General features: G+C 26.4%; 1 protein-coding gene across 2 annotated transcripts; it reads right to left on the reverse strand.

Moving 5' to 3' along the window:
• Nucleotides 1–2272: 2272 nt before the first annotated feature.
• LOC145844183 (putative methyltransferase NSUN7) lies at nt 2273–22642 on the reverse strand. Of its 2 annotated transcripts, none has more exons than XM_082951552.1 (15): nt 22585–22642; nt 22080–22237; nt 19639–19903; nt 19085–19143; nt 18637–18807; nt 18258–18370; nt 17984–18194; nt 17395–17522; nt 15526–15728; nt 11863–12120; nt 11465–11603; nt 11201–11336; nt 9799–9869; nt 9525–9724; nt 2273–2436 (listed from the first exon to the last, which is right to left on the reverse strand). In XM_082951552.1, the coding sequence occupies exons 2-15, from the start codon at nt 22212–22214 to the stop codon at nt 2399–2401; spliced, it is 2127 nt and encodes a 708-aa protein (XP_082807678.1). In that variant the 5' UTR covers nt 22215–22237; nt 22585–22642; the 3' UTR covers nt 2273–2398. The 2 variants fall into 2 exon arrangements, with proteins under 2 accessions (XP_082807678.1, XP_082807677.1); XM_082951551.1 differs by having other exon boundaries at nt 22394–22607.
• Between the last annotated feature and the right edge of the window lie 5233 nt (nt 22643–27875).

Below are 27875 nucleotides of genomic sequence, written 5' to 3' on the forward strand. Positions count from 1 at the left end.
CGAAAAATAAAAGTAATAAGAAGTATTTTTGCATAGAACTTTGATATTAAAACTGAATGATAAAGAAACATAATATATTTTAGTTAAATACAACTTCAAAGAAAATATTACCATAATAGTGTCGTTGTTGAAATGACAAGGTCAATATTTAGTGAACTATAAGACTTCAAACTTAAAAAAATAATAGCAATATATAAATAAATATCACAGTCAAGTACTTTTAATCTGCTTTATTATAGTTTTCGATTGCTTTGGTAATTAAACTTGATAAATTTACCTTACACAAACTTATTATCTACAAGCTACTAAGTGTAGTTATATACTGTTTATTGGACGGCAAAAATAAAATTTCTCAAAATATTTGGTCCTTGGACCTGGTGCACGAAAAAATCTTTCGGTTATCGAGTCGCACACTACTTAGATACCTTTTAACGTCATGTCCAGCACATTATTTTACTTTTTAACAATTGTCTAAGGACATAGTTTTATTTCATTAGTTCACATTTGATCTTGTTGAAATAATGTTTTACTTTTAGTTTGAAAATAATGTATAATAATTATATAATACTTATGAACGTATTTTAAATAGTAAGCAACTTAGTAAAAAGTTTCCTTTTACTATTAGGTTCCTTTAAAAAATGTATTTTTTATGACATTACAATTAAATTTTATCTCTTTAAGCTAACCTTTAGGAATGCACAAGCAAATGTTGAAACTTTCTTAACTTTTACATTTTATAAATTCAACACTCATTGTGTAAAAATCTAGCAAAAAAAAGTATGTAAAGTTAATAACTAAAAAACGATTTTAGTGAATAATCTAGGCTCCTTTTTTTAGGTAGTGCACAGCAAAACACGATTATCCTTTACTGGTCTAAATTAAAGTAGGAAAAGTGTTTTTATATTTGTGTCGGTATAGCAGCTCCTAAACTAGTGTTTATTTTCTAACGATCGATGTCACTCAGAAAAATTCTGCTGCACTAATCTTTAATTAGACAAAAGTAAAAGCGAAGCGCTTAAAAATACTTCTTCTTGAAAAAGACTAAAATTAGATTTCTTTTAAACATTTCGTTGTGTAATTAATAACACTATATTTAGACATAATTGCAAGTATGATTTTATATAAAGATATTTTATAAATTAGTTTTTTAAATGTTCAACTTTTCTATACAAATAATTTTACTCCTCATTTAATTTTATGTACAGACTATGATTTATGCAGTTTCACAGAATAAATATACAAACAAGATCAGGTATAAATACTATAGAAGTTTGTGGAACAAAATATGTCGAGAGAAGTATTATGTACGACTTCTTATGGAAAGTAAAGTTTATTGTCGGTAAATATATTTTTTTATATAGCGCAAATTTTGTTAACATTTACAAGCCGATTCAATTTCGTATTTTTCTAAAAGTATTTGTAAGTAATATCTATACTGTATTAAACTAGATGTTCTTACATACAAAAATAAACAACAAAATACCCTTTGAGTTCCAAATCAATTACGAATGAAACATTAAAACTTTTTATTGAGATACTCATCATATATTCATTTAGATTATATTACTGTCATTTAAATCAAACTGTTTTAAGACTTTATATTTAAAGTTCGTTTCTTATTTGAATTTTAAAGTATGAATTACAACAGCTCTGAGCATATTATTAAAAAAAAGATAAACACTCAAACATCAGGATAGTTTTGTCCTATCAAAGAGAAAAAAAATATTTGTTAAATACTATTAGATAAAATTAAAATCAAGAAAGTATTAGCTAAAGTTCAACAATAAATTATTTTCTATTCATAAATAAAAACTTTAAATTATAGTTTTGATAAAACAAATCACAATATTTAAAACTCTTTATAGAAATTAACTCTTGTCTATAAAGTCAACTTCCATAATAAGCTAACTACTTATTTTTTAAACTGATATACATTATGAATAATAAAGAAAACATATTTATATTTTAAATCATGAGGTGAAGTTTGTTTATTTTATCTGGCAGTATATGTTTTAGTATAAAATATAGTACTTTTTAAATCTGTAAATGATAACTTTTTATAATATTGTTGGAAATTTTATTATTTGGTCATTTTACAACTTAAGTATGTTAGGTTTTATAGATAACTAAGTACTAAACGTATATAAAATATTAGAAAATTACCAAGTATAGAAAACTAAAACAATCAAACAAAACAAACTATAACATAGGTAAGGAAAGAAACACAAATAAACGTACAAAATTTTATATACGAACATAGCAAAAACGAGGTACCAATAAACATTAAACAGTGTCAGTTAAAATGCTGTGATCTTGCTTCTTACAACAAAGATGCGTAAATGAGGTATTGCATGTAATTGAAACAGTGTAGTGAGTATAAAGTTCTGAAAACTATAGCTTAGTTGATTTTTCCGATTTGAAGGGTTTTTGGTTTACCTGTAAAAAGTTATTGACAACTGTACTTTATAAAAATTAAAAAAATATATAATAAATTATTTAGCTCAAAGAATAATTTAAAAACATCGTACATTAAAAAATAAATACTATAATGGTATTTTTATTTATTTAAAACCAAAGGTAAATGCCAAGTTTTTTACAATTTGAGTATATAAATATTTTTTTAAATTTTGTGAACTTATTTTTACAAAGTTTTACTAAAGTCCATTAAAACAATATTACATCAATAAAAAATTATTCTAAATCAGCCGTTTCTAAAAAAAGCTTTCAAAAACGTAGATATAATAAAACACTAAAGAATAAGAATACACTTTAAAATCTCAAATAATAAACTATCTAAATTAAAAGATATGCTTTAAATAATAACTGTCATGAAGATTTTTTATAGTTTAAAAGTACCTACTACTAGTTATTATAGCTAAGGAAATATATTATTGAACTTTGTTATTTGTAAGCTACTGATAACCTCAAAAAAAGAAACGGGTCAAAATTGCACGAGCAGACAAATTTGCACGAAGACAATTTTGCACCAAGGGTCAATTTTGCACAACTTAAATATTTTCACGGAGGGTCATTTTTGCACGCTAGTAAAAAAAAAAAACAAAAAAAAACTAAATGATAAATTAATAAATAAACAAAAAGAAAAAAAAAACTTACTGACCGAGGGTAAAGGTTAGAGGTAACAGTGATAATAAGAAAAAAATCAACTCGTGCAAAAATGTCTTCGTGCAATTTAGTATGCTCGTGCAAATTTGACACCTATCCTCAAAAAATGATTCTATACTTTAAAAATACTTAATGAAAAGTTGGTGCGCACAACTTTTCTTAACAAGAAACAGTTTACACTACCTTTAATACAATTCCTCAAAATTACAAACTCACTAGTAACTATATAAATCAATGGGATATTGAAAAGGATGAGTCTTAAATAGAATTCTAACTAAAAAAATTGGTTAAAAATGTGACTAAGATAGAAACAAAATCTGAATCAATGGTTTAATTAAACCTTTAGGATAAACAACAACAGTTGCTAAAAGCAGTCCCACTAATGCTGAGTTCAAAAGTGTTAAGTTAGTATAACACTTTGATTCAGTTTAACTAGCTTTTATATAGATTAGAGTTACAGCTAGTTGCTTTATTAAACTAATTCTTTTTTAATAATTATATTAACAATATCTAAGTCGGACTCATACCCAGCAAAATGGAGTAAAAGCTATATATAACTGCACCTGTAATAAAGATATTTAAGGTATCAGTTAAATTGTCTGAAACGTGCAGTGAGTAAAGAACTTTTTTTAGTAATAAAAACATATTTTAGTTATGAGATGTAACGTTATAAGGCGTTAAATCCTGGAGATCCTGATAAGCTAAGCTTATCGGAATGTATATCACAGATGTTCTTGTGCTAAAACTTTATTCCGACTAACGGCGTTTCACTGCTCTCAAATAAATTTAAGAACAGATCTACGGAGTCTATAAAATATTAACACACATTAGAAAAAAAGCAGAAAAAAGCATGTATAATTATGTATAGTGTTTATCTAGGTAGTAACTATAAATGGACTTTATGGTTTAAAAACAAAGTTTGGGATAAAAGCGTAAAATTATAAAATTGTCTACAAAAAAAACAAATTTAATAAAAGTAGGCACCAACCTCAAAAAGCTCTAAGAATAGGCAAATTTTAAAAATGAAAATTAAATTGAGTTGTGCAGAAATGTTACGTCATAATAATTTTAACAAATTATTCAATAATTTATACAGCTTGAAAACATGAAGTATTAAACTTGCAAGAATATATAAGTTTTGTGAAATAAATTAGTACATAAATAGACAGAGTTATTTAAAGTAGAATCGTCGGTTATGGGGACAGATATTCGATAAATCTTGCCGCTTATTCAGAAGTAGGTCTTTATCTTCTGCTGCAATTACTGCTCTTTCTGTATTGCAAGTTGGGCAAATTCTACTTACTCCGTTGGATGTATGTTTTATCTTTGAAACAATACTCCACTCCATGTTTGGCCTTTTACCGTACCTGTGAAAAAAGCTCCAGACATAATCCGATAAACGCGTGCTTTGTTTTTTATTTATATTTTTAAAAGTATGTTTATGATTAGCATATCTATCCTTGAAACTACCTGCTGTACTTCCGATATAAATTTTATCTGGGCCCTTACTTTCAACTTTAACTTTATAAATTACATTTTTAATTAAGCAATTACCTTTTAATGGGCAGTTATCTTTGTTTAATTTACGGCAATTACATGTTTTAGGCATATTACTTAACTTATTACTATTAGGGTTAGCTGGTTTTGAATATTTATTTATAGTTTTATTGTTATGCATTTTGCTTATACTTTTAGCGCTATTATCACTTACTTGTTCTAAGTTTTCTTTTATCATTTTAGAAATACTTCTAGTTATACGTTGATTATTATAATCTACATTATTGTTAGTATTATTGATATCGATATTTTCATTATCATTAATATTAAAGTTATCATTATAGCTTATATCTTTAATGTTTAAAGTTTTAATATGTTTTACATTATTGTTACCATAATTAAAATTTTTACTATTAGGATTATTATTATTATTACTGTTATTAAAATTATTATTATTATTATTATTACTGTTATTATTAATTTGATTAGTATAATTAGAAATATTGTTCATATCTACGTTATTACTAACTTTATTACTAGAGTTATTATTTGTATTAGCTTTGATATGTCTATTTTTAAAATTTGAAATTACTGTTTTGTTGTGCGATTGTATTAAAGTTTTAACATTACTCATGCAACTATAAGAAATTTTAACTGTCTTTCTATTAAAAATTTTGTTATAAAAGTGGCTATCGGGGAAGTGTTTATCGACTAGCTTTAAAAATTCTTTACCTAAGTTTATATTAACTGAAGAGCAATATGGAGGATTATACCACATTATATGTCGGTTACGCGGTTTTTTGCGTTTTTTATCTACATCTAATTTTTCATACTTTAATTTACATTTAAAACCTCGATTTTTTAATTCATTTTCGTACGGTGCTTTTATTTCGTTAAATATCTTTTCGTTCGAAGAGAGGGTACTTAGACGTTTTTGTGTCATTACCGGGAGGCATTTTTTTACATGGTAAGGGTGGTCAGAATTAATATTGATAAAGTTTAATAAAGAATTCGGTTTACGGTACGGACGGTAAGTATTATTAGATAAATTTAAAGTAACATCTAAAAAATTCGTTATTTGCGCTCCTATTTCTAAAGTTATTTTAAAACCGATATCAGACATCAATCTAAACGTTGACTTTTTAATTTTTTCGTAAACAAGAGGTTTTGAAAGATCATAGGTCATGAAAGGTTTTTTTGATATACCAATGGGTAGTTTTCATGGAGCGGAGGTATGCGATCTTGTAGGCTTATACATCCTAGATAAACTCAAAAGTATTTTTGATAATTGTGGGTTGTATAGAGATGATGGACTCGGTGTTATTGATCTTTCAAAACCTCTTGTTTACGAAAAAATTAAAAAGTCAACGTTTAGATTGATGTCTGATATCGGTTTTAAAATAACTTTAGAAATAGGAGCGCAAATAACGAATTTTTTAGATGTTACTTTAAATTTATCTAATAATACTTACCGTCCGTACCGTAAACCGAATTCTTTATTAAACTTTATCAATATTAATTCTGACCACCCTTACCATGTAAAAAAATGCCTCCCGGTAATGACACAAAAACGTCTAAGTACCCTCTCTTCGAACGAAAAGATATTTAACGAAATAAAAGCACCGTACGAAAATGAATTAAAAAATCGAGGTTTTAAATGTAAATTAAAGTATGAAAAATTAGATGTAGATAAAAAACGCAAAAAACCGCGTAACCGACATATAATGTGGTATAATCCTCCATATTGCTCTTCAGTTAATATAAACTTAGGTAAAGAATTTTTAAAGCTAGTCGATAAACACTTCCCCGATAGCCACTTTTATAACAAAATTTTTAATAGAAAGACAGTTAAAATTTCTTATAGTTGCATGAGTAATGTTAAAACTTTAATACAATCGCACAACAAAACAGTAATTTCAAATTTTAAAAATAGACATATCAAAGCTAATACAAATAATAACTCTAGTAATAAAGTTAGTAATAACGTAGATATGAACAATATTTCTAATTATACTAATCAAATTAATAATAACAGTAATAATAATAATAATAATAATTTTAATAACAGTAATAATAATAATAATCCTAATAGTAAAAATTTTAATTATGGTAACAATAATGTAAAACATATTAAAACTTTAAACATTAAAGATATAAGCTATAATGATAACTTTAATATTAATGATAATGAAAATATCGATATCAATAATACTAACAATAATGTAGATTATAATAATCAACGTATAACTAGAAGTATTTCTAAAATGATAAAAGAAAACTTAGAACAAGTAAGTGATAATAGCGCTAAAAGTATAAGCAAAATGCATAACAATAAAACTATAAATAAATATTCAAAACCAGCTAACCCTAATAGTAATAAGTTAAGTAATATGCCTAAAACATGTAATTGCCGTAAATTAAACAAAGATAACTGCCCATTAAAAGGTAATTGCTTAATTAAAAATGTAATTTATAAAGTTAAAGTTGAAAGTAAGGGCCCAGATAAAATTTATATCGGAAGTACAGCAGGTAGTTTCAAGGATAGATATGCTAATCATAAACATACTTTTAAAAATATAAATAAAAAACAAAGCACGCGTTTATCGGATTATGTCTGGAGCTTTTTTCACAGGTACGGTAAAAGGCCAAACATGGAGTGGAGTATTGTTTCAAAGATAAAACATACATCCAACGGAGTAAGTAGAATTTGCCCAACTTGCAATACAGAAAGAGCAGTAATTGCAGCAGAAGATAAAGACCTACTTCTGAATAAGCGGCAAGATTTATCGAATATCTGTCCCCATAACCGACGATTCTACTTTAAATAACTCTGTCTATTTATGTACTAATTTATTTCACAAAACTTATATATTCTTGCAAGTTTAATACTTCATGTTTTCAAGCTGTATAAATTATTGAATAATTTGTTAAAATTATTATGACGTAACATTTCTGCACAACTCAATTTAATTTTCATTTTTAAAATTTGCCTATTCTTAGAGCTTTTTGAGGTTGGTGCCTACTTTTATTAAATTTGTTTTTTTTGTAGACAATTTTATAATTTTACGCTTTTATCCCAAACTTTGTTTTTAAACCATAAAGTCCATTTATAGTTACTACCTAGATAAACACTATACATAATTATACATGCTTTTTTCTGCTTTTTTTCTAATGTGTGTTAATATTTTATAGACTCCGTAGATCTGTTCTTAAATTTATTTGAGAGCAGTGAAACGCCGTTAGTCGGAATAAAGTTTTAGCACAAGAACATCTGTGATATTTTAGTTATGAATATTAAAGTTGTTATATAAAGTATTTAACTGATAAAGTTATCAATTAAAAAGAAACTAAGTAGTTAAATTCAGCAAATCAAATTAAACTTAAAAGAAGAAAATTAAAAAAGTTACGAGTAAACCCAAAAAGTAAATATCAACAATTAGTATTTGAAAAAGCTGCATGTTTTTACTGCTGCTTTATAAGCTTGTTTTGGCTGAAAACTTTTTCTATAGAAAATAGATGAAGGTTTTAAAATTAACTTAAAATATTTCATCAAAAAAAAAATTTGGATACTACTATAAAGTCTCAAACCATACTAAGGTACATATATATTTAGAATAATAAAACTGCTATTTTGAACTTCTTTCTTTGAACATGCTTTTGACAAGCTATAATTGTCCGTATTTTAAAAATAATAAGACGCATACATAGTCTTTAAAAATTAAATAAAGAAATAATGATTGAAGTTTTTGGCCAACTTAAGAAATGATTAAATTTAAAAAGTACTTTTGCTTTAACTATTTAGATACGTATTATAGAAATATCAAAGTATAAATATTAAAAACAACAAAATTACACATATGAAAAAAAAACTTCATTATTCTTGTACCAAACACCATATAAATTAAAACCAAACAGTGGTCTATTACAGCTTTTCCTATAGAAATCAAGGTCAGTTTATGATTTCCCAAAAATATCAAATTATTATATAGTTATACTAAAAGTTCAAGCGGTGCATAGGATGACTAGGTGATTGTATTGTTTTACGGAAAACTGCAACCTTAACCCTTAGTTGTCAAAACTACAAAACAATATGTAAAACTGTACATAACATTAAAATTCAAAGTACAACCTCTTAAATCAGGGGTCGGCAAACTACGGCCCGCGAGCATATTTTTATTTTAATGGGATGCGACCCCTGAAAAGTAAAACCTGCTAAAAGGGAAAAAAAAATTGCATTAGACACTCTGGGATTTGAAATGAAGAGCAAAAAAAAGGTCTTAGATAAATTTCGCGAAAATATAAACTTAAACTAAGTATTTCTAGTCTGTTATGAAGAGTAAAATAAAACTAAAACTGCAGCCCGCAACTATTTTTATTTTCAAAATTTGGATCGCGACCACCAAATGCAAACCGACGCCAGCCTTGGATCATAGTTTATAATATATGGCTCAAACCCTAAACACTAATTTTTTACATCATAATTTAAAATACTGCATATACAAACACTTAAAATATAAACTTAAACTACTTAACCCTTAACTAAATGAATTGAGACTACTTTTAATAGGTTTAACAAATATGTTTAACATTTAATGCTCAACTCTTAATGCTTACCTACTATAACTTTTTATTTATTTATCAAAAACTCAGTATGTACAGTCACTTTCCTTGATCACTAAAACCGTGATCCTAAAGGCTTATCATTTAAAAAAATATAATAATAGATACCCCGTGCAAAAGATTTATCAGACGACTCGATCAAAAGAAATAACACATGCTTTTTGCGCACTCCTATGATGGCTAAGCTTATAGCAACTTATTTAGCAGTACATTATGAAACTATTTATAGTCATAGCACGGTAACTACTATAACAGTAATTGAAATTATTTGTGTCAACTTTAACCTGTTTTAAGTTCATGCTTTTCTTCTTCTTTGACTTCAGTCTTCTTGACTAGTGGTCTGGGCACTACCTTAGGCTTGGGTAATACTTTTGAAGTTATTGGAACAGATGGAATCTTTTTTAAATCGCTACTTCTTCGTCTGTTTACCATCCTTTCACCTGATTTCCTCTTAGTGTCGACATTTTTAGTTTGATCATCACAACTAAAAAGATAACTACTTATTAAAACCTGTTTTATTAAAAAAAAGCAGGTTTAATAAAAAAGAAAGTGAAAAACCTGTTAAGTGAACTGATTTTGTTTAGTGATTGAGGTTGTGATACTCTTTGTTCTTTGTTTGCTTTGTCAATCTTTGTAAAAAAAACATCTCGTTTTTGAATTTTTATTACTAATTTCAAATAATAAAACTATAGTGCAGTTAACTTTTTAAAGATTTACAAAAAAACAAGTAGTTTTTTACTAATTAGTTTTAAATAAAAAGTTTGCTCTTTTAATTTTAAGAAAAATAGTGAAGCACTAAGTCAAGCAAAATACAGAGATTAACTTTACATGCTTCAGACTTGATGCTTTAGGTAGTAAACTTTATCAAAAAACCTTTTCAGGCGCAAAATTAGTATATATACATAAATTTTGAGTAATACAATGTAATAATCTATAAGTCGAGTATAAAAAAAGTATATTATAATTTTAATGATTAACTCTAAATGCTTTTTAGGTACTTAGTTATAGAAACTTTAATTCAAAAGAATTCGATTTAGTAAAAGATAATAAAAAGTTGTAAATTAAAAAGAATATAATAAAACTTAAAAGTAACTTTATATATCTACGGCTTTGATTTGTGTTTAATGTTAAGACTGGTTGTACTAAATTTTGCTACAAAATAATTTCAAGAAAGTCCAAGTAATTAGAAAAAAATAGCCGATATTCTTTTAAAACACCACGAGGAATTAACCTAAATTATTCGAAGAACATATATTTTTTGAAATTACTTTGCGCTTTGCAAGCTAAAGGGACACTGCTATTTATTTTGTCTGCTCAGTATCAGAAACCGAAAATTTAACTAATAAGTATAATTCTCCGGTTGTTTGCTCTTATATTGATCATCACTAAAACATTTATCTAACATAATACACATTAATGTTTTTTTAAACAATAAATATACAATGTTTTTATTAAAGTCCTACAACTAAAATAACATAGTAAGAAGCAACAAAAACCTGGCCCATCTGAACAACATTATCTTTACTTTACTAACTATGTAGTGTTACAATAAATATTTTAAATAGAGCCAACTATCAGCTATTTAGTGCTTAGATATAAAGTTAATTGAATAGATAACAAAATTTTCTAATTACGGTAAAAATTCTTGTCAAATCATGTAAAACTTCAAATAAATAGAAAATTAAAATGATATACTCACACGGATTATATACCAAAAAAGTAGTAGTATATACAATCAATATTAATATACTGGTATTTTACTTTTAGCCCAGCCTAAGTATCAACTTTTGAGTTAAACAACTTAGTTTCTTAAGTTTAAAAATTATTGCAAACGTAAAGTTTATTATTGAAAACAGTTATACTAAAACTTTCAAACGATACAAATCATAAAACCGTAGGGCGTAGACCATAAAAAAGTTTTAAAAGTATATTCTTTAAAGTATTTCAAACACAATCTTACAGTTCTTATAAAAACTCCGATAAAGCATCCATTCATCTCAGCACTCGCATCTATTTTGAGAAACTTCCCTTTTATTTCTGGAGGAGTGTTTATATTATCATTTGTTGCTGAATGAAACAAATCATCGCTTGCAATGCTGGTAAAAGTTTAACTTGTTGAAAAGCATATACATAAACAAAAAAAGTTATAATTGTATATTTTAGACTTACTTCAACCACCACTGAAGTAAACTAATTAAGTTCATAATAGCAAAAAGTTGTTCACCTTATTGTAGGGGGACAAACTTTAAACTGGTGATTTTGAGGTATCCCTTTTTGGTCCTTCAAACCTCCCACTAAAACGTCTTCATTTTCTTCGGCAAACGACGACCTCGTGACGTACACACATGACGTCACACTTTTAACTAAACAATAACTTAAGTTTGAATTAAAAATAGCAGCTTGCTAAACTAACCTTGGTAATAATTATACAATGAGAAGCTAGAAGTCTATCCATAAAAAAAATCTTATCAATCTGATGAAATTTTTTTGTACAACTTTCATAAAAAACAATTAAACTTGCTTTGTTTATGTTACAACTAATTATTTTGTCATTTCAAAAATGTGTTCTTAAATTGATTTGTATAAAAGTAAAATTAAAAAAAAAAATTATACTGAACTTACACAGCATGGCAGACTTAATAGACTGCAGATGCTGAGCGGCGGCCCCGGCGGCTTTTTTCTTCAGCTCGAAAGTGGAGTAGTCTTTCAAGTTCTGCAAGCACTCGCTGTCGCCTTCGTTTATCATGAACTGGACGGGATTGTTGACCGCCGACCGGGTGCACTGCGCAGTGATGAGCACGGAGCGCACTTTGCCGAACTTGCTCACGTTGTGGTCGTTGTACTGCAGAGTGTTGAACGGCGCCTTTGTCAGCTCCACATCTGCGACGTTATAAGTGGTACAGGACGTTTAAAAAAGTTGAAGATGAGCTTCAAGAGTTATTTGAGCTTAGGTGTCAAAAAAAGCTCACTGTTTTTGTAACAGTTATATAAACATTCAAGAACAAAAAACTGTTAACTGGTCATAATGTTTGCTTATAGAAAAAAATGTTGGAATACAACAACAATAAAAACTTGCCAAGTACTTAATTTATTCAAAACTACGTCGTTTATTTATGTAAGGCTAGTAGTTAGACAGTTTTAATAAAGCAGACTTTAGTATTATCTGTAAATAATATATTAAAGTTCATACAACTGTTCCTAAAATATAAAAGCGATCATCAAGGGACTTTATAAAAAAAATAAAAAACCAACGATTGACCAAAATACATGTGACAAAAGGAAAAAAAAAAACTGTCCAAATGTATGCTTGAATGTGTAGTTTATGAAGCAAAAGTTTTAACCAGAACAATGATAGTATGTCAACATAAAATGAACTTAAGGACAACTTAAAAACAGACTTTATAAGCACAAAGAATCTTTTCATAAAGTGAACAAGAAAAAATCCAATACCTACACGCAAATAGCTAAGCACTTGTGAAAACTACAAACTACAAAAGCATCAAATACTCTGTTTAATAAGAATTATCGAACAAATAAAAAGTCTTTTTAAACCAAAATATATGTATGTGCCTTGAGCATGTAATGTACTTAGAAAGACTGTATAAAAAACATTTAGTAACACAGTGTCCTGATTACCCTAAGAAATACTTTTAGTAAGTTATTAGTAATTTCTATTTAGTTTGTTAATGTCTTTTGTATTTTGAAAAAACGTAGTTGTATAAGTTTATAAAAATTTGTTTTGTATTTATTGTAACTTATTTTACTAGTTATATATAGTAAGTTATTTTTAATAATGTTTTTTTTTGATAAATTAGTATTATTGTTCAAGTTATTTTTTTGTACTTTTTACATCTTTATTGTAGTCTAAAGAGCTGTTCCATAGAAAAACACTACTACTATGATAAGTTAAGCAAAATATTACTATTGTTCTATCTCATCTGGGTTAGTTAAGAGTTGATATATCTGCTTTTAATCTTCTTTTAATCACATCTACTTTAATCTTATTTAAAAGAGAAGATAGATGTATTTAGATCCTGTTTAAGTAAAAACATTTTATATTTAAAACATTATGTTGAAAATATTTAAAGTTAAGTTTTACAAAAAAACAGGGAAATCTTTTTGTTACAGTTTAAAATTAAGCTGTAAAGATAGAAAAATTAGACCAAACAAAAATCTTTGTTGTCTAAGACAAACAGCAATCGCAAAAATATAAAATGATTATCTATTGAAAATATAAATTAAAGTGTTTGTTTACAAAAGATCCTAGTGAAACAAGTTCACTGGAATATATAATAATAACAAATTATACAGTATCCTTCTTTTATTACATTGACATAATAATTGATCAATTCGATGATTAGCAATGATAATTCAATGATTAGCAACCAGTAAATAATTTGAATTAATTTTTCCTCCTATTTCGTGTAAGTAGTTTATATTATGATTTGTTATTTTATTGTGTATTTTAGTTTAATTTATTTAATTTACACTTAATAATTACAATTAATATATAGTTTTATAACAGTCGGATAAAACAATAAGTTTTTATCTATGATTAACGATTAACCTCTAAAAATCTATAGCAATTATTTTTATTTTAATAAACACATGTATACACCTACTTGAGCTTCTCTCTCTTTCCTTACAGTACTTATTTTTTTACAGAGCTCATCCGTTAACACATAGAAACATATGTCAGTGTAATAAAAGAAGGATATTGTATAACTTGTTATTATTAAAATGATTATTAAATTATTTAATTTGTAATATAATCGTAGTTCAACTTATTGACTATTTGTAACTTAGTTAACTCATTAAAAAAAACAGCATGAAAATTAAATCGATACTCAGCTTACTACAAAAATATAAAAAAAATAGAAAGAAGATTCGATTAGGCGTATAATAGACAAGATAATTTACTTCGCAAAAAAGTTTTTTGAGTTAAGGGCATAGGGGAGGGAGAATAAATCATCTTTTTCACAATTTAGTCTTATTTTATTGAGTTTTAATTAAGGTACAAGTTGCTTTCAAAAACTCTAAATAATTTTTGAAATATTTCCGGTCGAAGTTGGAGACTAAAATAGGTTCCTAATGGGAGGCTAAAACTAAAACGGCAAATAACTAGAATTTACTAAAAATCTATCTTATCCAACGTTTTTTTGAGATAACTATCTCAAACTTTCAGGAAAGGTTTTTTGCAATATTTAAAAATTCTGCCGGGACAAAATATAAAAAATTCAAAAAATAATAATTTTATGACAAAAAAAAAACAAAAAAAAAGTTTTTTTGTTTATTATTTTTTTTATTATTATTATTTTAAAATTCCTTTCGCCACAATTTTTTAAATATTTCAAGGAACATTTCCTGAAAGTTTGAGGTATTTATCTAAAAAAACGAAGGAGAAGACAGTTTTAAATTGAAATAGTCTTTTTTTGCCGTTTTAGTTTGCGCCTCCCATTAGGAACCTATTGTTGCCTCCGACTTTGACCTGCTCTATCTCAAAAATAATTTTGAACTTTCAAAATATGTAAAATGCATCTTGTAGCTTAGTTCAAACTCTATAAAATAAGATCAAATTGTGAAAAAAAGAAATCCCCCCTATGCCCTTAATTATAGATCTGAGTCGAGCTTAATTATTGCTTTGAACCTAGCCGAGTTATTAAGGTGTTTCATATTAGTTGAGCTTTATGTCTTTTGTGATAAAGACGCGACCAGTCCTAAAAATGCAGGAAAATCATTAAAAAGAAATCTTTTTTTCCAGACAGACCAATTAAAAAGAAAAATGTCCTACTACTGAAAAAGTTTTTCACAGTATTGAAAACAATAACACATACTAAAGTCAGTATTTAACTTTATACTTAAGTCAGGGTTGCCACTGGTTTTTAGAAAAATTCTTCCAGGTTTTTGAAAGTATACACGTTTTTAAGTCTATTTTAGTTTAAATTTAAATTAAAAGTTAAAAACTGTGTTAAGTAGTTTAACAACATTGAAAAGGATACTGTAAAGCTACATTAAATGTGTTTTTTAACAAAAAAAGTAGTGATAATTTTTTTAATCTTGATGATAGATTTTTTGTGTCAAATAAAAATTTTACTGCTTTACATGTAATAATTGTTAAAAATTCCAGGTTTTTTAATGATTTTTGTTGAAAAATCCAGATTTTTTTTCAAAATTTCTCAACTTTAATGTTTTTCTAGGTTTTGTGGCAACAAAATTTAAAGCAAACTTTTTTTTCCAACAACTAAAAAAAAATAAACAGCTAATTAAATTCTGAATCGCACTCACTGCAAACGTTTAAATTTTCAAAAAGTTGCAGAAGATTGGCTCTGTGCTGATCGTTTTTCAAACCAAACGTGTAGACTGTAGGAGGCTGCCACTGAGAATTCACTTCAGCGTCTGCCGCTGTCTTTTTCTGCCCTCCTACACTCTGGGCCATGTTGAGGCTACTCATAAGTTGTTTTCGGGTTTCCTCTCTTCTTTTGGCCATCCTGTAAACTTGATAAATAAGTAAAATAATATTTTATTGATACCAGCAAACTATTAAAATGTGTAATCTTAACATTGACTGGAACGTAAGGAAAATTAATTTAAAAAACTTATATTTTGTTGACACATGGTATTGTACTTTGTTTAAAAAAACATGGAATTTTTTAATAAATCTTGTAAAACAATATGTAAAAATTGTTTATATTTAAAGTATTTCTTACTAGGTAATAAGCTGCATAAAAAGCAAAGAAAAATTTAAGAAATTTTAAATAAAATCATATATGAAAATATAATTACTGTGATGAAAGAATAGAAGCATAGAATAAAGTGGGTGTATACATGTTTCTATTCTTTCATTACAGTAATTATTATTTTTTTACAGAACCCAGTTGAAGTGTGTTGATTCGTTAACACACAGAAACATATGTTGGTAAAATAAAGGAAGATTACTGTACAATTTGTATTTATTTATATTCAAGTGAAGTTATTTCACTAGGATCTTTTGTTAGCAAACGATTAAACCTATATTTTGAACAGTTATATGAAAATATACACCATAACTTTAGTAAATATTCAAATTAACATTATTATTAACAAAAAATTGTTCAAGTATATATTGTTATCTATAATTTTAGCTAAGTAAATTAAAATACAAAAATTTCTAAAAAAGATCTCAAAAACTTGATAAACAAAACTAAAAATTTCAATGCAGGGTCTGGAAAACTGTGGTAAGTATAAATTTCTTGCCCGCGATGTGCATTTTAGCTAAAAACAACTTATGTCTTTTTTAAAGTAAAAGTTTACAAAAACTAATATTTTTCTGCTGGGAATAAGTATTTCTGCCTGTTTTAATGCAACTTCATTATCTAGACACATAATATATTTTTGCTATTAAATGTATAGTTTTTATTTTATTTTTTTTAAGACAATATTTCTCAAATACCTATGGTCTACAAAGGACTTTTATTTTTAATGTGGTCCTTAAATTTATTCCTTTACTAAATCTGGCATGTTCCTTATAAAAGGGTTCCGACCTCTGTCTTAGAGGCTAAACAAATTAAAAAGAACATCTAAATATGTATTCACAGTTTACAAAAAAGTATAACAACTGTAGTACAAGCTGTATTACTACAACATTTATGTCAGTAAAAACGAACTACTTTTACCTTCTATATACAGTTTTTCTCTCAAAACATAAAAACTGACGTCAGAAGAAAATTTTTAGTTGTTTACTTATTAAAAAAAAAATAGGATGTGTTTATATCATAGTAGCTATCTTTAATTATTTACTAAACTAAATCAAGCACATAAAACATTAAAATAAAAGTATGTATAACAAAAACGTTACTGCTGCATTTAATAACTTTCCTGAGTGTTATTTCAACAGTTTACAAAATAAATTTTATTTAATTGACTGAAAATTTGATGCATTACGTTTTTTGAGTTTTTATTTTTGTAATTATAATTATTCCAAAATTTTATATTAAATACCTCTATAGCAAGAAAAAAATCTTATTTAAAACAACTCAAAATGATAAAATAAATATAACTTTTTCAAACGTTGACAAAAACAAAAACTAGAAAAAACTATTCTAATTTGCGTATCTAAGATTTTTCACTAACACGAGCATATAAATAAGGCTTTCCTAGAATGTTATTACAACTCACCGGTACAAAGACACAGCCAAATGAGCAGTTGTGCGTCCAGAAGATACATCAGCATGAATCACCTCAAAATCGTCATTGCTGCTGTACATTGACTCCATTGTTAAAACTGCTAAACAGCTCGTCTTGTCCTATTGTTGACACATAACTTATCATAGGACTTATAAAGCAAATTTTACAAAGAAAAAAAAACTATTTTAAAATTAAAAATGTACAAATTAGAATTCTCATTAAAAGAGATTTTAGAAAACAGTAAAAATATTATGATTTTCAAGATGTAATAAGGTCCGATTTATCCTTAACTTTTTACTCAACCCTAGATCTAAAACAGTTTCAGCAGCTTTCAGGGTGAAGTTAGGTTTAGGTTTTATACTGGTTTGGTAGTCGACAATTTAACAAATTTAAACTGATTTAGACAACCCTCAATGGAACAAAAGTTAATAAAAAATTAAACTGCAAATTGAAAAATTCCTTCAAAAAAAAATTGTAGCACATAAATTGTGTCCAAGGGTATTAACCTATATTTTATTTTTAGCTTTGGTTACCAATAATCAACATGTCGTGACCAAAGCACAACAAACTTTATCTTCACCTGCAACACGATCTCGTGATCGGTGACGAGATCGCAAGTCATGAGAATGTCCCTCTGATCTCTCGGGACCAGCATAACGTCTTCGCAATCCGAATCCAACCTATAATACTTTCCGTGTCTCGGAAGAAGATCCTGTGCCTTTGTTATGGCCATTTCTTCGTCGTAGCTCCTGAAGCCCATGCTCTTCAGTTTCTTCTGCACGTCCGATACGCTGTTTTTCGTAAACACAAAGTTTGAGTTAGACGAAAGTTACTGATGACACACGCTAACGTACGTAGTTTTCATGGTATTTACCCAAAAGTATTGAGGCAGCAGCTCAGCCAGCTCTTCCTGATTCTTGATTGCATCTGGTAAAACAAAATCAATTGTTCTGGACTGGTGTTTTATCTGTTTTTTTATTCAAAGTTTAATTATAAAACAAATCTACAAATATTAATCAATAAAGTTTACTGGTTTATCTATCATTGCAAATATAATTAATTTCAAAACTTAGTTTTTTTTTGTTTTGATAGATTATCTTGAGTGTAAAATTAAAAAAAACTTGTGAATCATTTAACAATAAAATCAAGACTAATCTGTTTAAATACTCTAAATAAAGTAGTTAGTTATACTAAACTGCAACTAAAGCTTTCCAGAAAAAAAAAAGCACAAACCCTAGCTCGAGCAAGCGCTGCTGCCAGGCATACTTTATTTTCATTCAAAGATTCTTCAATTTCGCGAACATTTTTTGGTATTACATCGCCAATAATATCTGGTTTAACTCCAAAATTTCTGCTTTGAAAATCACTCAGCATCACCATGACTAATGCCGCGCAATCTTCGTCCTTTGTAAAAAATCAATATGACTATAAAATAAAACTAAAGTAGTGTGTTTTGTTGAAAACTTTTTTAAAACTTTTAGTTTTACAGTTTTAATTTTTGCTATCTTACAAAACAGAACTAAACTTTTATTCAAAAATATTATAAATATAATTTTAAGTTAGTATAGTAAAGATTATATTTTCATTTTATATATTTTTTTAAGGATGAACAGTGGATATATAATTATATCATGTAGATTATTCTCAACTAAAAACTATACAATTTGAATTATAAACTAACGAAAGGATGTTTACGCAGATGACCACTGTCCACTAAAACTTGTTCAAACAATTCTTGATCTAATAACAAAGTTAGAATATACTTACAATTTAATAACATACCATAAATATTATTAGTCACGTGTGCTTCATAAAGTATTGTAAAAGTTTTGTAACTGGTTGACCTAGATATGCTGTCAAAAACTTTAGTAATTGAAGTACTGACTTATAACTATATATTAAAAATTAATAAAATATAATCTCTACGATTAAAAAAAAAAATTATCTCTCGGATTTGAACTAGATTACTTAAACTTTGAAACAGATGAAGTTGATTCACAAAAACACTTTAAACTATACATCTAGAAATACTTTAACTACTTTTTTCGTTATAAGATAGAGTAAAACATTCTCTTGATCCTTTATATTTAGTTTGAAAGAAAATAAACAATCAAAACTATTTATGCCGAAAACTAGCAAAATTGTAATATACTCACTGGTTAATGCTTGTTTATTTATAATGAGTTAATGGAGTATATAAACAAATAGTGTGCATACGTAAAAAAGTAAACTAACATTTTAAAGCTCTGTATGCTAATTGAAATGTTTGTAGTTTAATCCTTTCCGCTTGAAAGTTTTCTTCTATGTCTTCTGAACTCAACATGGAAACTTTTTCTTCTTGCGGAATTGTGTACGTGATCAAGTTATAGTTTGAATCATTCTGATTTTTTTGTGCAAATTTAGCAAAAATAACTGCAGCAGACTCATAAACTTTAGCCTCAAAACCATATTCAGAACTAGTCAAGAGTTTAGGAATTCTTCTAAAATGTAATTTTCGATTCTATAAATTAAACTTTTTGATAAAACTTTCTTTTTGTTCTAAAAACTATTTTTATACAAGGTTATTAACTATTGAAAAAAATATGTTATTGATGAATACTAAAAGCTTAAAAGGATTGAAATAAATAATTTAACATAATAATTTCATAGCTAATTATTTTTTATATTTCAATACAAAAATGTATTGATAAAAATTTTTACAACTTCAATCAACAGCCTAGCCTAAACGAAATATTTTTTAATTTTTTTTAAAGACTATTAGACATAGTTTTTAACTACATGTGATATATAAGTTAAATACATATATTTACCTCAAATACTATTTACAAACATTAAGTATAATAGTCAACATAAAATAGGAGGCAAAAATGTTTAGAAATTTTACTTTTAAATAGAACAAATAAAATTTAGAATTGAAACTAAGTTTACCTTAAAGACAGTAAATTCGTAATGGTTGAAGGCATTTTTACAAAACTAACAACGATTATATGAAAGCTTTAAGTATGATCTATTTTAACATTTCTTATTTTATATTTTATTATACAGTAAAATTTAATTTAGTTTTGAGATATAGCAATTCTCAACAGAATTTCTTAAGTGGTAAATTGTGTTGGATTGCTTAAATAAAAGTTAATTTTGTTTTTACAGAGCCTATACAATTAATAACTATATTATTTCCAGGAAATTTCCTTATGTAGTTTAATACCTTTAACTAGCATAACTTTATAATATTAAAAAATCACAGGGTTCGTGCGCGAATTTTTTTTCATTTAGCCTGACTGAGAACAATTTAGCCTGACATTTTTTTCAAAGTAAGGAAAATCCCCTTTAAAAGTCATTTTAGGTATTGGGGGTCTTGATTAGTACTATTGTAGTTTCCGACTTCAACCAGCTTTATCTCAAAAATATTTTGAGCTTTAAAAATCTGCAAAAAGCAACTCATAACTTAGTTACAACTCAATAAAATAAGACTAAATTGTGAAAAAAGTGATTTACCCCTCTATGCCCTCAACATAACAAATTCAGTGATAAGTTTTAAAATAAGTGTTATATCTAATCTATTACTTGTGAAAAAATTTAATATATATTACTAAACACAATTGTTCAATTTTATTAAGCCCTAAGTAAAAACATTATAACCAGAAGATTTAAAATACAACAACGTGCATTGTTGTGTTTTATTAAAATTTAAAATGAAACGCTTATGAATATTAAAATAAGTAAAAATGTTTATTATAGTATTTTGAATAATACTTAAAATTGATACATAATTATAAATCCTAAACTCTAAACAAATACAGTGATTGTTGACGTCGTATCAGATTTAAAAAGCTTACACTTAAATAAGAAAAAAAAACCTTTAATGTTTTGTTCTTGTAAAGAAAAATGAATTGTACCTAAAATTTGTACTCCCACAAAACTTAGTTTTTATATCTTAAAGCTAAGTTTTAGTGTTGTGATTATATCTAATAACTTTTAACAAGCAGTAAAATATATGAATAAACTGCTAAGAGTTTTAATCTAAAAAGTATTTGGTATAAAGCCTTTATATTAGAAATTAAAACTATTCAACTAACTAAGCTCTGAAAAACATAGCTGATGTAAACAAATTCTAACAAACAGCTAAGTTGTTGAACTAAACTGTAATGTTTAAACTGTATTTTTTTAAATGAATTTTCATAATTATGACGTATATATTCTACTCAAAACAAAATAAATGAAGATTCTTAAATTTTTTTTAGATATTCAGCAAAAGGTCTTAAGCATTTATATTTACAAATAGTGACTGACTTTGTCTTTAATAACTAAATATTTATTAAGAAATAAATTCACATTTCAATTTGATCTTAAAAAGATTTCTCAATTTTTTTTTAACAAAAATTTTCAAGCACTTAAACTGAGAAAACCTGAGATTCTCAAATTTTTAAATGAAAAAACTGATTTAGCCTGACGTTTTTCAACTTTTTTCAAAAAAAAAACTGATTTAGCCTGACGCGCACGAACCCTGTGCCTAGCAAAATATAAATTCATATCAATATGCACATTGATGCAACTTGAAAAATAAATAGTTAAACTATTTTAACTTTCAATATTTCATGCTCTCATATTATGACAATGGTTTTTTATTGAAATAGTTTTAAAAAGTATATAACTTCTGGATTTAATAACAAACTTACTTTACCCTTAGAATCATTAAAAGCTTTGGAAAGTAATGTGTTCATTTTTCTTACAAGGTCTAAATCACTGGTACTTATCTTTTTTATTTCTTTTACTACAATTTTAGATTGTGACCGCCGACCTACGTTAGACATCTTTGAACAACAAGAAAGTCTACCTATAGGAATAATTTTAGTTTTAAATATTAATCTTTTCTTAAAAAAATACTTTTTATTATTTTGCTAAATGCTAAATTACAGTTATAGTGCATTATTTTAAGTTTATAAAAATTACAACATTTAAAAAAAAAAAAAAATTATATAAAAATACTAACAAGTTGCATATGTTAAAACTTTTTTTTGTCTTTCATATCAATTTTACAAAATAAAAAAATTCCTTTTTAAAATGGCTGTATTATTTTGTGGTGTTGCTGTTATTTAAAAATGTATTCAAGTTATGAACTATCTTGCAAATTGTTTTTCTCTTATTTGCAATTCATAGGTAAATTCAGTCTCCATAACTCACTTCATCTTCATATTAATTTTGCATGTATCTAACAATGTAGTTAGTAGTCCAAAGTTTTGTTTTCCAACAATATGCTACTGTATGAAACATTTGTGTTTAATTTGTCTATAACAAGGTTGTCACTATTTTGGTCAAAAAAACAGTCTTGAGTCATCCTGAGATTTTTCAAAATATCATAAAAATTCATTTAACTTTTCAAAACCATTTAGAATCAAATTCTTCAACAAAAATGGTTATAAAACAACATGATATTGAAACTAAACTAACTAAATCTCATTCAAAATTTAGAAAAAACTGGTCTGAGATTTTCAGAAATCTAAAAACTATCCTGAGTTTTTTTTACAAAAAACTACTGAGTCATCCTGAGTTAAAAATATGAACTAGCATGATTTATACTGAGATTAAAAAAAGTTCAAACTGTCCTGAGTTTTCTTGAGTGTGTAGAAACTATAATGTATCAGCAAGTACATTGTTAGTTGGTAGAAATTTTTGTAATCTAAATATATAGTTATTTGTCTTAACTAAAAAAGATTGCTTTCTTTACTGAATTGTAAAGAGCTTATGTAAATAAAAATGTGCAAATAAACTATTTAATTTACTACCATATTTTCAGTGGTAAAAAAAATTCCGACCTTTTCAAGTATAACAAAATAGTAAGCTGCACATAACAATGTTGTTTATCTGTAATGTTATTTAAAAACTTTAGTTTTTTGTTTAGATTTTCATGCATGAATAAATTTATAAATAACACTAGAGATAAACAACATTGTTATGTGCAGTTTACTACTTTATTATACTTAAAAAGGTCGCAATTTTTTTTGCCACAAAAGCCTGGTAGTAAATAAAATATTTAATTTGCACATTTCTATTTATGTACTCTAAATATGAAAACCATAGGTATGATGATCAATGGACGTTGCTCTGACCATTCAGGTTTAATTCAAAACTGTTAATATTTACCAATCATATATATATATATATAGAATTAAGTTATTTAACTTAATAAATTAATTTTTTTCACACTGAGCCCACCTTGAGGGCTTGAAGCGAGTTTGTATCGTCTTGTAGACATATAAAAAAGTCGCTTTTAAAGTTTAACAAGTTTTAATTTCATCTTAAAATAACCTAAATTTCAATTTACATCTTAATTTTATCTTTATCTCTTTCAATTATCTGTCCAAATATATAGTTACTCACTGAATTTTTATGAATTTTTGCCAGTTTATTGTCCATTGGTAAGTTAATTTTTGCACAAGCTGTTTTGCATGATTTTTGATAGTTTCAAAATTACGTCATAATCTATTCATGCAAAAAATTTTAACTTTCATTCGTGATTTTGTTTTGTGCTTTATTTTAAACTTGTTTTGAAGCTGATGAGTGCATAGGCATGAAACTCGAGTCCTTTGAGTTTTACATCTTTAAAGAAACCTTTATATATATATATATATATATATATAATTTATTGAAATGGCGATTTTAAAAATGCTGGAACATATGTTTCATAAAGACAAAAAAGATTGTCTCTAATCTTCAGCCAGTTCAAATTTAAAATAAAAAGCACTTTGGTAAACAAAGATGCAAAAGTTTACAAACAAACAAAAACAATATGACCATACCATGGTAGATCGATTTTTGTACTGAATATTTGTAATGTACAATGTTCAATTATTACGTCATATTGTTTTTGTTTTTTTGTAAACTTTTGCATCTTTGTTTACCAAAGTGCTTTTTATTTTAAATTTGAACTGGCTGAAGATAAGAGACAATCTTTTTTGTCTTTATGAAACATATGTTCCAGTACTTTTAAAATCGTACATCTCAATAAATTATATAAATATATATATATATATATATAGAATTAAGTTATTTAACTTAATAAATTAAATTTTTCACACTGAGCCCACCTTGAGGGCTTTATTAATAAAAAAGTTTATTTAAAGATGCAAAACTCAAAGGACTCGAGTTTCGTGACTATTCACTCATCAGCTTCAAAACAAGTTTAAAATAAAGCACAAAACAAAATCACTAATGAAAATAAAAAAAAAATTTCATAAATAGATTATGACGTAATTTTGAAACTATCAAAAACCATGCAAAACGGCTTGTGCAAAAATTAATATACCAACAGACAATAAACTAGCAAAAATTCATATAATTTCAGTGAGTAACTATATATTAGGACAGATAATTGAAAGAGATAAAGATAAAATTAAGATGCAAATTGAAATTTAGTTTATTTTAAGATGAAATTAAAACTTGTTAAACTTCAAAAGCGACTTTTTTATATGTCTACAAGACGATACAAACTCGCTTCTTTTGTTTAAACATCTCTTGTCTTTCAGTGCATATACAACAGCATTGACTACGAAATATCCTGGGAAGTTATAAAAAGAGCACAGCCTATAGCCGACGGCAATAGCCCAATATGTAGGCTGTGTCTCAAAGAAGCATCAGCTGTTGTATATGCACTGAAAGACAAGAGATGTTTAAACAAAAGAAGCGAGTTTGTATCGTCTTGTAGACATATAAAAAAGTCGCTTTTGAAGTTTAACAAGTTTTAATTTCATCTTAAAATAAACTAAATTTCAATTTGCATCTTAATTTTATCTTTATCTCTTTCAATTATCTGTCCTAATATATAGTTACTCACTGAAATTATATGAATTTTTGCTAGTTTATTGTCTGTTGGTATATTAATTTTTGCACAAGCCGTTTTGCATGGTTTTTGATAGTTTCGAAATTACGTCATAATCTATTTATGAAAATTTTTTTTTACTTTCATTAGTGATTTTGTTTTGTGCTTTATTTTAAACTTGTTTTGAAGCTGATGAGTGAATGGTCACGAAACTTGATGAGTGAAACTATATATATATATAATAAGATTATTATTTAAACTTGAACACCTTCTACTGAGCCCACTTGAAGGGCTTTTAATTAATTTATTAGAAATAATAAGATTTTAAAAATACTTTACACGTGTTTCATAGGACTAGACGCCTTAATCATCAGCCAGCTAAATTTTAGTTGTATGAAAGTTAGATGGTAGATCAATTTTTGTACTGAATTTTTGTAATGCACAATATTATGCCATACTGTTTTTTGTTTTTTTGTATAACTTTTGCATCTATGTTTAGCAAAGCTTTACATAGATGCGTTACACGTGTACCAGTATTTTTAAAATCTTATTTTTCTAATAAATTTTTTAAAACCCCTTCAAGTGGGCTCAGTAGAAGGTTATCAAGTTTAAATAATAACCTTATTTTATATATATATATATAAGATGTAACGTTAAAAGGCGTTAAATCCTGGAGATCCTGATAAGCTAAGCTTATCGGAATATATACCACAGATGTTTTTGTGTCAAAACTTTATTCTGACTAACAGCGTTTCACTGCTCTCAAATAAATTTAAGAACAGATCTACGGAGTCTCAAATAAGCTCTAAGAAAATGGCTCTAAGAATATTCTTAGAGCTTTTTTGAGACTCTATAGATCTGTTCTTAAATTTATCAGCAGTAATTTATGAAACACGTGTACCAGTATTTTTAAAATCTTATTTCTTCTAATAAATTATATATACATATAACCAAATTAACACTCCAATTATTGAAAAGAACTGCTGAGCTAAACAGCATAAATACATTATATAGATTAATCCAGAAAGGAAACAGAAATGACCAAGCTCTTTTACTGGCAACTCCCTGTGTTGGAAATACAAATGAGTGCAACAACAGCAATTCAATCCTTAAAAACTTCCTAAATTGAATAAAATGACATAAATTTCAGGCAAGTAAAGGATACTTTAAAACTATGATAATTAGTATTATTAATAATATTTCACATTTAATAAAATAAAAAGAGAAATTATAAATAAGAAACTACTTTTTAGACACCATCCAATTTATAGACACCAACATGGTATGACCAATAAATTTGCATAAATAATGACATTTATGAACGTTAAATTTTTTTTTATCTCAATTACAGATAGCTTACTGAATCAGACTCAAAAAACCCTTAGGTAAACAGAGAGCAGACTTGACAACTGATAAAAAGTAAAAAAAATAGCTTAGCAGTATTAAATTAAATTCAATTTTAATATTTTGTCCATAGCTGAGTTGGAATTAGCAAGGGCAATTGTAATACAATTTTTATTGATACAAGAAAAATCTTTAAAAGGTCATAATATGTCCATAGATATTTAGCTGCTAGTCAATAGCATATTTTAAATAGCAACAGAGTTGTTGAAAAGCTATAATAAACAAATAAACAGGGGATTATGGATGAACATTGACCAATTGATGAACTCTATCTTTTGAACCTGAATTAGAACTGTCTTTTTTGCTATTTAACTCATAAGCTTAATATTAACTTATTTTACACAACTTTATTATAAACAATTATATATAGAATCAAAATTTGACTCTTGCACAAATGAGTATAACTGAGGAAGTTAGTATTTTTATCTTAAATTTATTTATCTAAAAAAATCTAGTGTCAATATTAACCCTTTAAAAATAAAACAACTGTCAATATTTATATATATTTTATAAAATAAATTACAGAATAGCTTAAAGTTTATCCAATGCTGTAATAGTAATCAAAAAAAACAGTTTATGTCATTAATTCATAGTGGCCACTGGTATTTTAATAATTTTAATAGACAATTCTGATTTTGTTTTGGTTTTATAAACTAAAAGTTTTCTTGTCCCTTTTTAGTAAATAAGTAAGTTTAAAGCAAAAATTTATTTTTAATTATAGAGAACTACTTAAAATTACTTCTTTCATTATTTTACATATAAAACTTTTCAAGATTTTGGACTTTTTACAGTTGGTTATTGTTCAACGTTCCAATTTTTTTTTCAAAAATTATTAAATTACAAGTTTTCTGGCAAAATAACCACCTTGTTAATTACTACCATACTAAGAAAGAACCAAAAACCTGCACTAGTAGATGGTCTTGCTGAATCTACCACAGAGAGTTTTTTGACAGATGTCTTACGCTTAGCAGTATGAGCTTGTAATTTATCATTGTTTGATGAACTTTGCTGTTTTTCATTGTTAAGCTCAGAAGGTAGTTTCATTATAATGTTAATCTAAAAAACAAAAAACTCTATAAAATAAACTTATTTTTTATTGAACATGTTTTGAAGTTTCAATTTACCTATCTTTGAAAATAGTTTTCAGAAATAGTATACATTTCTTTTTACTGAAAAATCCAAGTTCTAGGGAAGAAATTTAATTGTAAAAATACTTTTTATAAACTGATTTGTAAAAAAAACATTTCTGTTG

Source organism: Thalia democratica, chromosome 9, assembly GCF_965202585.1.
Source record: "Thalia democratica chromosome 9, ktThaDemo2.hap1.1, whole genome shotgun sequence".
Classification (NCBI taxonomy): domain Eukaryota; kingdom Metazoa; phylum Chordata; class Thaliacea; order Salpida; family Salpidae; genus Thalia; species Thalia democratica.

What these genes read in the sequence shown, in the direction of transcription:
- LOC145844183 (XM_082951552.1), bottom strand. Translation starts at nt 22,214, where the DNA reads ATGTCTAACGTAGGTCGGCGGTCACAATCTAAAATTGTAGTAAAAGAA. An exon ending in ATCTGCGTAAACATCCTTTC is followed by an intron (nt 18,808 to 19,084) that starts GTTAGTTTATAA and finishes TTTTTTACAAAG; the next exon opens with GACGAAGATTGCGCGGCATT. An exon ending in GTTTGTCCCCCTACAATAAG is followed by an intron (nt 11,337 to 11,464) that starts GTGAACAACTTT and finishes AACTTTTACCAG; the next exon opens with CATTGCAAGCGATGATTTGT.